General features: G+C 34.9%; 2 protein-coding genes across 6 annotated transcripts in view; one reads left to right on the plus strand and one right to left on the minus strand.

The window, feature by feature from the left end:
• The window catches only part of LOC139503831 (tubulin delta chain-like), an 89,196-nt gene that overhangs the window by 73,776 nt on the left and 2,266 nt on the right, over window positions 1-13,154 (plus strand). For 2 of the 4 annotated variants that reach the window (XM_071293771.1, XM_071293770.1), the window contains exons 4-10: window positions 4,649-4,727; window positions 5,786-5,844; window positions 6,609-6,750; window positions 7,109-7,261; window positions 9,057-9,129; window positions 10,424-10,568; window positions 11,167-11,327. In XM_071293771.1, the coding sequence (XP_071149872.1) occupies window positions 4,649-4,727; window positions 5,786-5,844; window positions 6,609-6,750; window positions 7,109-7,261; window positions 9,057-9,129; window positions 10,424-10,568; window positions 11,167-11,327 (812 nt within the window). The remainder of the gene's footprint in view (window positions 1-4,648; window positions 4,728-5,785; window positions 5,845-6,608; window positions 6,751-7,108; window positions 7,262-9,056; window positions 9,130-10,423; window positions 10,569-11,166; window positions 11,328-13,154) is intronic. The other 2 variants (XM_071293769.1, XM_071293772.1) reach the window with 1 other exon arrangement.
• Window positions 1-13,154, minus strand: part of LOC139503830 (uncharacterized) — a 304,074-nt gene that overhangs the window by 24,776 nt on the left and 266,144 nt on the right. The gene's annotated exons all lie outside the window — the stretch shown is intronic.

Consider the following 13,154-nt stretch of genomic DNA (forward strand, 5'->3'; position numbering starts at 1 on the left):
TCTTGTCTAATTTAGTACCTGCTTAACGTATGACACCCATTGTGTTGCTCATGTACACACAAACTCCTTGTCTAATTTAGTACCTGCTTAACGTATAACACCCATTGTGTTGCTCATGTACACACAAACTTCTTGTCTAATTTAGTACCTGCTCTACGTATAACACCCATTGTGTTGCTCATGTACACACAAACTCCTTGTCTAATTTAGTACCTGCTCTACATATGACACCCATTGTGTTGCTCATGTACACACAAACTCCTTGTCTAATTTAGTACCTGCTCTACGTATGACACCCATTGTGTTGCTCATGTACACACAACCTCCTTGTCTAATTTAGTACCTGCTCTACATATGACACCCATTGTGTTGCTCATGTACACACAAACTCCTTGTCTAATTTAGTACCTGCTCTATGTATAACACCCATTGTGTTGCTCATGTACACACAAACTTCTTGTCTAATTTAGTACCTGCTTAACGTATGACACCCATTGTGTTGCTCATGTACACACAAACTCCTTGTCTAATTTAGTACCTGCTTAACGTATGACACCCATTGTGTTGCTCATGTACACACAAACTCCTTGTCTAATTTAGTACCTGCTTAACGTATAACACCCATTGTGTTGCTCATGTACACACAAACTTCTTGTCTAATTTAGTACCTGCTCTACGTATAACACCCATTGTGTTGCTCATGTACACACAAACTCCTTGTCTAATTTAGTACCTGCTCTACATATGACACCCATTGTGTTGCTCATGTACACACAAACTCCTTGTCTAATTTAGTACCTGCTTAACGTATGACACCCATTGTGTTGCTCATGTACACACAACCTTTTTGTCTAATTTAGTACCTGCTTAACGTATAACACCCATTGTGTTGCTCATGTACACACAAACTCCTTGTCTAATTTAGTACCTGCTCTACATATGACACCCATTGTGTTGCTCATGTACACACAAACTCCTTGTCTAATTTAGTACCTGCTCTACATATGACACCCATTGTAATGCTCATGTACACACAAACTTCTTGTCTAATTTAGTACCTGCTTAACGTATAACACCCATTGTGTTGCTCATGTACACACAAACTTCTTGTCTAATTTAGTACCTGCTCTACGTATGACACCCATTGTGTTGCTCATGTACACACAACCTCCTTGTCTAATTTAGTACCTGCTCTACGTATAACACCCATTGTGTTGCTCATGTACACACAAACTCCTTGTCTAATTTAGTACCTGCTTAACGTATGACACCCATTGTGTTGCTCATGTACACACAAACTCCTTGTCTAATTTAGTACCTGCTTAACGTATAACACCCATTGTGTTGCTCATGTACACACAAACTTCTTGTCTAATTTAGTACCTGCTTAACGTATAACACCCATTGTGTTGCTCATGTACACACAAACTTCTTGTCTAATTTAGTACCTGCTCTACATATGACACCCATTGTGTTGCTCATGTACACACAAACTCCTTGTCTAATTTAGTACCTGCTCTACGTATGACACCCATTGTGTTGCTCATGTACACACAAACTCCTTGTCTAATTTAGTACCTGCTCTACGTATGACACCCATTGTGTTGCTCATGTACACACAAACTCCTTGTCTAATTTAGTACCTGCTCTACATATGACACCCATTGTGTTGCTCATGTACACACAAACTCCTTGTCTAATTTAGTACCTGCTCTACATATGACACCCATTGTGTTGCTCATGTACACACAAACTCCTTGTCTAATTTAGTACCTGCTCTACGTATGACACCCATTGTGTTGCTCATGTACACACAAACTCCTTGTCTAATTTAGTACCTGCTCTACGTATGACACCCATTGTGTTGCTCATGTACACACAAACTCCTTGTCTAATTTAGTACCTGCTCTACATATGACACCCATTGTGTTGCTCATGTACACACAAACTCCTTGTCTAATTTAGTACCTGCTCTACATATGACACCCATTGTGTTGCTCATGTACACACAAACTTCTTGTCTAATTTAGTACCTGCTCTACATATGACACCCATTGTGTTGCTCATGTACACACAAACTCCTTGTCTAATTTAGTACCTGCTTAACGTATGACACCCATTGTGTTGCTCATGTACACACAAACTTCTTGTCTAATTTAGTACCTGCTTAACGTATAACACCCATTGTGTTGCTCATGTACACACAAACTCCTTGTCTAATTTAGTACCTGCTTAACGTATGACACCCATTGTGTTGCTCATGTACACACAAACTCCTTGTCTAATTTAGTACCTGCTCTACATATGACACCCATTGTGTTGCTCATGTACACACAAACTCCTTGTCTAATTTAGTACCTGCTCTACATATGACACCCATTGTGTTGCTCATGTACACACAAACTTCTTGTCTAATTTAGTACCTGCTTAACGTATAACACCCATTGTGTTGCTCATGTACACACAAACTCCTTGTCTAATTTAGTACCTGCTCTACATATGACACCCATTGTGTTGCTCATGTACACACAAACTTCTTGTCTAATTTAGTACCTGCTTAACGTATGACACCCATTGTGTTGCTCATGTACACACAAACTCCTTGTCTAATTTAGTACCTGCTTAACGTATAACACCCATTGTGTTGCTCATGTACACACAACCTCCTTGTCTAATTTAGTACCTGCTTAACGTATGACACCCATTGTGTTGCTCATGTACACACAAACTCCTTGTCTAATTTAGTACCTGCTCTACATATGACACCCATTGTGTTGCTCATGTACACACAAACTTCTTGTCTAATTTAGTACCTGCTCTACGTATGACACCCATTGTGTTGCTCATGTACACACAAACTTCTTGTCTAATTTAGTACCTGCTCTACATATGACACCCATTGTGTTGCTCATGTACACACAAACTCCTTGTCTAATTTAGTACCTGCTTAACGTATGACACCCATTGTGTTGCTCATGTACACACAAACTTCTTGTCTAATTTAGTACCTGCTCTACATATGACACCCATTGTGTTGCTCATGTACACACAAACTTCTTGTCTAATTTAGTACCTGCTTACGTATGACACCCATTGTGTTGCTCATGTACACACAAACTTCTTGTCTAATTTAGTACCTGCTCTACATATGACACCCATTGTGTTGCTCATGTACACACAAACTCCTTGTCTAATTTAGTACCTGCTCTACATATGACACCCATTGTGTTGCTCATGTACACACAAACTCCTTGTCTAATTTAGTACCTGCTCTACGTATGACACCCATTGTGTTGCTCATGTACACACAAACTCCTTGTCTAATTTAGTACCTGCTCTACATATGACACCCATTGTGTTGCTCATGTACACACAAACTCCTTGTCTAATTTAGTACCTGCTCTACATATGACACCCATTGTGTTGCTCATGTACACACAAACTCCTTGTCTAATTTAGTACCTGCTCTACGTATGACACCCATTGTGTTGCTCATGTACACACAAACTCCTTGTCTAATTTAGTACCTGCTCTACATATGACACCCATTGTGTTGCTCATGTACACACAAACTCCTTGTCTAATTTAGTACCTGCTCTACGTATGACACCCATTGTGTTGCTCATGTACACACAAACTTCTTGTCTAATTTAGTACCTGCTCTACGTATGACACCCATTGTGTTGCTCATGTACACACAAACTCCTTGTCTAATTTAGTACCTGCTCTACGTATGACACCCATTGTGTTGCTCATGTACACACAAACTTCTTGTCTAATTTAGTACCTGCTCTACATATGACACCCATTGTGTTGCTCATGTACACACAAACTTCTTGTCTAATTTAGTACCTGCTCTACGTATGACACCCATTGTGTTGCTCATGTACACACAAACTTCTTGTCTAATTTAGTACCTGCTCTACATATGACACCCATTGTGTTGCTCATGTACACACAAACTCCTTGTCTAATTTAGTACCTGCTCTACATATAACACCCATTGTGTTGCTCATGTACACACAAACTCCTTGTCTAATTTAGTACCTGCTCTACGTATGACACCCATTGTGTTGCTCATGTACACACAAACTCCTTGTCTAATTTAGTACCTGCTCTACATATGACACCCATTGTGTTGCTCATGTACACACAAACTTCTTGTCTAATTTAGTACCTGCTTAACGTATAACACCCATTGTGTTGCTCATGTACACACAAACTTCTTGTCTAATTTAGTACCTGCTCTACATATAACACCCATTGTGTTGCTCATGTACACACAAACTCCTTGTCTAATTTAGTAGGTCAGATTCGAGGAAAAGAGATCTTATTGTTTAATATGACAAGTGCAACATATCTGTCGTCATTGTGAAAAAGATATGATAAAATTCATATGTAACTTCAGAAACATCTGCATGCATTTATTTTTGTGATAGTTGAATAATAACTGTTACTGACAACAGTTTCTAGAGTGGTTTCAACAAAATTTGCTCACATTCAATTACAGAACATGCAAGTTGCATCTACTATTATTTTTTTTTGACAATTTCAGTATAAACATGGACATGCATATGTTTTGTGGGGATAATTTTCAAAACATTTTTTCCTTGAAAGACTTACAAATGTTTTCTTTAATGATTTATAGGTTACCATGGACTTAAGAAGAGTGGAGAGGATCACATACTAGAGGATACTGCCAACCAAGTCAGGAAAGAAATTGAGAGGTAACAATATATTTATTGCAGAAAACGTAATAACAAAAGTCATGTTAGTATTGCTATATAATTGTTATTTTGATTTTTATATTTATATATTTTTGTCTTTTGATATGTTGATCAATTTGCTGTAAATTTTATGTTATAAAAGAAGTGGGGTGGGGTCATTTAAATTTGATAGCATCTACATAAGTAATTATCCTTCAGCCCTAAAGCCCAATGGACAAGTATTGCACTGTGGGGCAAGAGATTAATAACTGACTTAAATCTGAATTCCAAACACAAGGACACAACTATAAAAAAAAAAGCAATTAAGGCTAATATGTTGCCACTTGCCAAACGTATTATTCTTTGCCATATGCCACTAATTCTTGTTTTGGTCAAAGGGAAATAATCAAAGAAATATTGTTAATTTTACAAGAAAAAGGTGGAAGATACCATGTGGATATTCAAAGTTCAAACTACAAATTGAAGACAATCTGACGAGCCATGGTAAAAACAGTTAAAAAACCATATCATATAAACCATTTTCTTTTTCTTATTTACTAATCAAATGATTCATCAAAGACAAACATAGATTTGTCATCAACATAAGTTACATATAAGGACAGGTACTTCTGGGTATTTAAATGAATAGAATTATTTATTTTACTGTGGATTTATTATTTTGTGTGGGATACATATTTTAGTGGATTTTGTTGGTAAAGGGGAACTAAGAAATAAAACAATGCATATTTTTATAGGCTTGTCTCATTGGCAATCATACCACATCTTCTTTTTTTATATTGGTAGCTTATTACTGACAAAACTGTGAAATCAATTTTCTTCTAACATTAAATTTTTTCCTCATTCCAAGAAAAGTGGTGCTCACAAAAATGAATTAATCTACATTATTAACTGTTTGATATATTTATAAATAATCATTTAAATCAATTATTCAATATAACCAAACAACACAGAAAATTCAAAGACGTTTAGAGGTCAACAAAATCTGCCACAGTAAGTTTACTGGTGTCCTTACAGTATATCTAAATAAGCCTTGTCCTAAGAATTTTATTTTTTCACAGATGTGACATGTACAGTGGTTGTATTATGATGCACAGTTTGACTGGTGGAACAGGTTCAGGTCAGTATTTGTATGTATGTAGGTACTATAGCTCATGTCAATGAAACAACAATTTTTTTTGACATTTCCAAGTTTCATCAATGCTGCGATTGATTTTTGGCTGAAACTGGCTTGTAAAATTATAATCTACATATGTGGTATTCCTTTTTGTTGTGTCTTTGGGATTTGAGGAAAAATCAAAGTCAACTTTATAGAGATCTATATATTCTAAGAAAAGAGATTATCCAATTATTATTGTACTGTTGGGGTCATTTTCAAACAGAACCGTACATAGATTTCTATATTTTTAGGATTAGGATCTAGTTTGTGTGAGGCCATGAAGGAGGAATATCCCATGAACCATTTGATTTCCTGTACTGTGCAGCATCATTCCTAAACTAACCTTACATATATTTGTATATTTTTTAGGATTAGGATCTCATCTTTGTGAGGCCATGAGAGAGGAATATCTCATGAACCATCTGATCTCCTGTACTGTGCAGCATCATTCCTAAACAGAACCTTACATGTATTTGTATATTTTTAGGATTAGGATCTCATCTTTGTGAGGTCATGAGAGAGGAATATCTCATGAACCATCTGATCTCCTGTACTGTGCAGCATCATTCCTAAACAGAACCTTACATGTATTTGTATATTTTTTAGGATTAGGATCTCATCTTTGTGAGGCCATGAGGGAGGAATATCCCATGAACTATCTGATTTCCTGTACTGTGCAGCATCATTCCTAAACAGAACCTTACATGTATTTGTATATTTTTTAGGATTAGGATCTCGTCTGTGTGAGACCATGAGGGAGGAATATCCAATGGACCATCTTATTTCCTGTACTGTGGCGCCATGTTTGACAGGAGAAAGTCCGTTACAGAACTATAATGCCTTGCTAACGCTGTCCTACCTTCAAAGGTAAAATTACAAGTTATATTTGGGACATTTTATGATTGGCTTAAAATCTTCTAACATTTGAAAATGATCTTCAAGGAAAATCAGGAACAAGAAAAACTAGAAAATGAAACCTATATAGGGAATATATTTGGTTTTTGAAATTTCAAAACTTTAAGGCACAAAAAAATTTAACAATTTTTTTGTTTGTTTTTTATTGGCAGTTTTTCTTTTGCTACATTTTGATTTATACTTTTTCAAGCTATTCCTAAATATTTTATCAAATTTATAGCCAAACTATGGATATTTGTAATTTAAATGATCTTTTTTCAAATACAGTTTTAATTTTGCAAATATATTTATTAAGACGAATCTATTTCAGGAATACTGACTGTGTTGTTCTGACCTATAACGATGATGTTCTAGGAAAACTACAGAGAAAGATGGAGAGTGTATCTTTTGATGCCATGAACACCTCTATAGCTTCTGCTCTAGGGGGCATATTCCTGCCCACAGATACCATGACACCAAAAAGGTTAGATTATCTCCCTTATATAAAGTGACCATGTTTCCTTTGATGCCATGAACACCTCTATAGCCTCTTCTCTAGGTGGAGTATTCCTGCCCACAGATACCATGACACCAATAAAGGTTAGATTATCTCCACTTACAATTAAAAGATTTTTTTAATATTACTCTTTTACGTATGAATAATAAAAACAAACCTATAATTTCATGAAGTATACAATACCTAATGTTAATTTGGTGGCGTACCAAAAACATTGGATTTGTCTGTTTTTAAATTAGAAAAGAAATTGTATAATACTGACATGAAAAATAGTTTGAATTGTCTCCCCTTACTCATAAAATGTTTTTTTTTTTTTTTTATGGTACCTTCTTTAAAGATTAAAAAAGAAACAGTTTTTCAGCATAGAGATTTATTTTATTTCACCTTATTTTAATACAGTAAATAAAATCACACTATACACACATTCTTAGAAATAGTCCCTTCATGTATACTAAGGGGCACACATAGTTTCTTCCCCAAATCTATACGTCATGTAGTCATATGCTTACACTTTCAGGTTTGATGCAATCATTTGTTTTAGAAAAATGTGTAGGAAATAATAGCCCCTTTAAAAAGCTTCATGATTTTCGTTATTTCACAAACATGGAATGGATTGCTTCCCCTTATGTTAAAGGATGTAAATAGTCTCAAAACTGTAAAACATGTTCACTTGCTTACAATAAATAAAAAAAGGTTTGGTTGTCTCCCTTTGCATTAAAAATGAAAACAAAATTTGTCCCCTCCTCGTAAAAGATTTGATTCCTGTTAAATAAAGGTTTTAAAAAGTTTTGATTGACCCCTAGTAATTGAACCAAAATATGGTGTTTAAATTTTTTTTCTCAAATCTAACATCTTTCCTTAACTATATGGGAAACAAGTTTAAATTTAAAAATTGATTTGCCTGGAGCTTACATGATATAAAATATATTTCCTGTAGCATATGATAAAACTGGAAAGCAGAGTTTACAAGCTTCAGAGGAGTTAATCAATGTATGCATTACATTTTCGTGTTCTAATTGAAAGTTCATATTTTTTATTATTTTAGTGGACCAAGTATTGGTATGGAACCTTGGGAGATGATAAGATCAGTTTGTCCTCTTCCAGCAAATAAATTTGTACAGGTCCATCATATAGCTAAGAGGCAAGTTAATTATTAAAGTCAAACATTTACTGTAAATTCAGAGATAAATGAGTGCATTTATTGGTGTGATTCTTGAAGTAGGGAAACAAATACAAGATTATTTGTGCTATTTCAGGATAATCTGCATATACATACAATACATGTATATGTATTTGATATCAAAATGTGATTTCTTATAATTACAAATCTCATGCAGTCACGTTATTTGCAGTTATAAATACCTCACAATATTTTTTGATTGTACAGTATGTACAAGCACCTTCGGGACCTGATAAAACTTATCTGATAACTATTGAAAAATATTATTTTTGAAAGGATGTCTAAAATAATTTGCGAAATGGTCTTCATTTGGTACTATAAATTCAGAAATTATTGCATGCATTTATTATTGCGATTTTAATTTTTTGCTATTCAGAAAAATCCTGTTTGATTCATATAAAATATTTCTAAATGCAAGTTTAAATGATTGCAATTATTACCTTGTCACATTTTTCGCAAAAATAAAAACATCGCAATAAATTCTGAATTTACTTTAGTAGTTTTAGCTTCACATATAGTGGTGCTCCAATTTATAGGAGATGTACAATACTAATCAAACATTTTTTATTTTTGCTATTACAGTAAGCTGTCTTGGGCAGGACTACAGAAACAGATGAGCCAAGGCATTAGACGACATGATAGCAAAGGAAATGTAGTATCCTTATATATAATGAGTATCAGGGTCATAATTAGGTTTACAGAAACAGATGAGCCAAGGCATTAGACGACATGATGGCAAAGGAAATGTAGTATCCTTATATATAATGAGCATCAGGGTCACAATTAGGTTTACAGAAAAGATAATAATAGAAATAAACAGCTGCGCCATAAGCTGTCTTGGGCAGGACTACAGAAACAGATGAGCCAAGGCATTAGACGACATGATAGCAAAGGAAATGTAGTATCCTTATATATAATGAGTATCAGGGTCATAAACATGTTTAACCCCGCCGCATTTTTGCGCCTGTCCCAAGTCAGGAGCCTCTGACCTTTGTTAGTCTTGTATTTTTTTAATTTTAGTTTCTTGTGTACAATTCAGAAATTAGTATGGCGTTCATTATCACTGAACTAGTATATATTTGTTTAGGGGCCAGCTGAAGGACGCCTCCAGGTGTGGGAATGTCTCACTACATTGAAGACCTGTTGGTGACCTTCTGCTGTTGTTTTTTCTATGGTCGGGTTGTTGTCTCTTTGACACATTCCCCATTTCCATTCTCAATTTTATCACAATTAGGTTTACATAAAAGATAATAATAGAAAAATAAAGAGGGGAATACAGTAATATAGGCAGAAAAATAAAAAAGCTGACTATTTGATTGATAGAGCTGCAATTTAAAGAATAGAGAACAAAATATAAAGTGGAAGTGAAATGCCTAAGAAAATTAAAGAAACGAAAATGAAGGACATATAATATAGAAGTTGTGGTATGATTGCCAATGAGACAACTCTTCACTAGACCAAATAACACAAAAGTTTACAACTTTAGGTCACTGTACTGCCTTTCAACAATGTGCAAGCCCATACCGCATTGTCAGCTTTAAAAGGCCCCAAATTCACAAATTATGTGCAGTGTTATGAGACGACTTTTTATTATGTCCCATTTATTGGCATTATGTTTTCGGGTCAGTGAGTCCAATCGTCCGTTCGTCTGGCTTAAGGTTAAAGTTTTTGGTCGAGGTAGTTTTTGATGAAGTCCAATCAACTTTAAACTTATTAAACATGTTCCCTATGATATGATCTTTCTTATTTTAATGCAAAATTAGAGATTTGATTCCATTTTCACGGTCCACTGAACATTGAAAGTAATAGTCGGATAGGGTATGTGTGTACTGGGGACACATTCTTGTTTACTCTCCCTTGGGAGGTCTCTTAAAACAGATTTAACTGTATATTATGTAATGGATTCAAGTAGAGAGAAATATTCACCCATTTTCCTTATACAGTATCAGTTTGGTAGTATAGGTAATGTAGTGATAGCAAGAGGTGACAGCACACAGACATTTTACCCCCAGATGACACAGGGGCTGGAGAAAAAGTTCCGTAAATTTTTCAACACTGTCAGCTGGAATCCCTTCCCTATAGATATTTGGACTGGTATGTGTAAAGGAACATATATATAGCATTGACAATTACATTTCGAGAGATATGATTATTTAATTGTGTGGTTATGCCGAGCTCTGCATACTATCCTATAGAAAATATGTTATTCTTTGAACATTTAATTTCCTGGTTCCACTGAACCCACAAAATCAACAAAAATTGGTACCCAACAAATAATAATGAATCCACAATACACTGAAATTTAAGGGTGTCTTTTGAGAGAACACAAAAAGAATAAATGGCAATTCAGTAACTACAAATGTGGGTGACCTTCTGCTGTTGTCTGCTCTATGGTCAGGTTGTTGTCTCTTTGGCACATTCCCCATTTCCATTCTCAATTTTATTATCTTTTTATAGGAAACCATAAATCTATATGTGATAAGGTATAAAACAAAAAGTATTAACCAACTGTTCAGGGTTTTTAAGAATGAGAGAAGTACATACATCATGTACATGAAGACGTTACTAAGTTGTAAAACTTGTGTCTAATCCATTTGTCATTTTGAACAATAAAATATGTTTAAACTATGTACATTATGTATCAGTAGAAGTTTTATCATATACATGTATCTTCAATAATTTATTGTTTCAGCCAAAACCAACCATATTGGACCAAAAGACACAGCTTCAATAACAGTAGCATCGAATTCAGAGTCAATAGTAGAATACCTTGAGACTGTCTATGAAAGGTCAAGGGTCAAATTTGCTGCCAAAGCATATCTCCATTGGTACAACAAGTATGGAGTAACCAATGTAAGTAGAATAGTGTTTATAATTTAATTTTTCGATGTAGCGCAACATGTCTTCTGATTCTCTAACAGTGTTTTGTCTATCAGCTCATGGACATAATCTTGTCATGTGACCATGACATCGTCAAAGTTTTCATGATTTACTCTAGATTGAAATGGAATTTAGAATTAAATAAGAAGGAATGTCTGTAACTACGTGGGTTATTCAGTGTGCATCACATTTTTGCTAATATTTCTTCATAGACAGAAAAAATATTGCAGTCATTCTTTTAATATACTGCAGCTGTGCTACATTTTTGTCAAGCCTGCAACTTTTGTTGCAGAAAGCTCGACATAGGGATAGTGATCCGGCGGCGGCTACGGCGGCGGCGGCGGTGTTAGCTCACTTATTAAAAGCTATATATTTTAGAAGGTAGAAGACCTGGATGCTTCATATTTTGTATATAGATGCCTCATGTTAAGAAGTTTCCGTCAGTCACATGTCCATTGTCCTTGACCTCATTTTCATGGTTCAGTGACCACTTGAAAAAAAGTTCAGATTTTTTGTAATGTTAAATTCTCTCTTACTGTAGGTAATAGGATAACTATATTTTGTATGTGCGTACCTTGCAAGGTCCTCATGCCCGTCAGACAGTTTTCACTTGACCTCGACCTCATTTCATGGATCAGTGAACAAGGTTAAGTTTTGGTGGTCAAGTCCATATCTCAGATACTATAAGCAATAGGTCTAGTATATTCGGTGTATGGAAGGACTGTAAGGTGTACATGTCCAACTGGCAGGTGTCATCTGACCTTGACCTCATTTTCATGGTTCAGTGGTTATAGTTAAGTTTTTGTGTTTTGGTCTGTTTTTCTCATTCTTTATGCAATAGGTTTACTATATTTGTTGTATGGAATGATTGTAAGGTGTACATGTCTAGCGGGCAGATGTCATCTGACCTTGACCTCATTTTCATGGTTCAGTGGTTATAGTTAAGTTTTTGTGTTTTGGTCTGTTTTTCTCATACTTTATGCAATAGGTTTACTATATTTGTTGTATGGAATGATTGTAAGGTGTACATGTCTAGCGGGCAGAATTCATCTGACCTTGACCTCATTTTCATGGTTCAGTGGTCAAAGTTAAGTTTTTGAGTTATGGTCTTTTTATTTAATACTATATGTCATAGGTGAACTATATTTGATGAATGGAAATATTTTATGATCTTTATGTTAGTCGCGCAGGTTTTATTTGACCGTGACCTCATTTTCACGGTTCATTGCACAGTGTTAAGTTTTTGTGTTTTGGTCTATTTTTCTTAAACTATAAGTAATAGGTCAACTTATATGTTGTAGAGAAGCATTGTTAGCTGTACATGTCTGCCTGGCATGGTTCATCTGACCTTGACCTCATTTTCAAGGTTCATTGGTCTATGTTTAGTTATCTTGGTTAATGTTCTGTTTGTGTGATAGTTGTAATAAAGCTTAGCTTTATACTTAGGACTATCAACATAATATCAATGATTAGTAAAGAAGGCGAGACATTTCAGCGTGTGCACTCTTGTTTGAATTTGGGCTGTCAATTCGCACTGTCCGTTTAATCATTTGTCATAGACAATCACTCACCTTATATCAACTTGTTTATGACCTTGACACTGCATTTTCATAGAGTTTTATTTATGAATTCATTAAAAGTACAGGTTAGCTGACTTTTTGACCTCATATGCTCCAAATTTTAAAAAGTTATGAATTTTTTATTTGGAACAGTTGTAGGATTGCAGCATATACAGAATAACCCAACAATGTCTTGAGCTCAATAAATAGAATAACTAATCAAAGAATTCAAATATAGAAA

Source organism: Mytilus edulis, chromosome 14 (assembly GCF_963676685.1).
Source record: "Mytilus edulis chromosome 14, xbMytEdul2.2, whole genome shotgun sequence".
Classification (NCBI taxonomy): domain Eukaryota; kingdom Metazoa; phylum Mollusca; class Bivalvia; order Mytilida; family Mytilidae; genus Mytilus; species Mytilus edulis.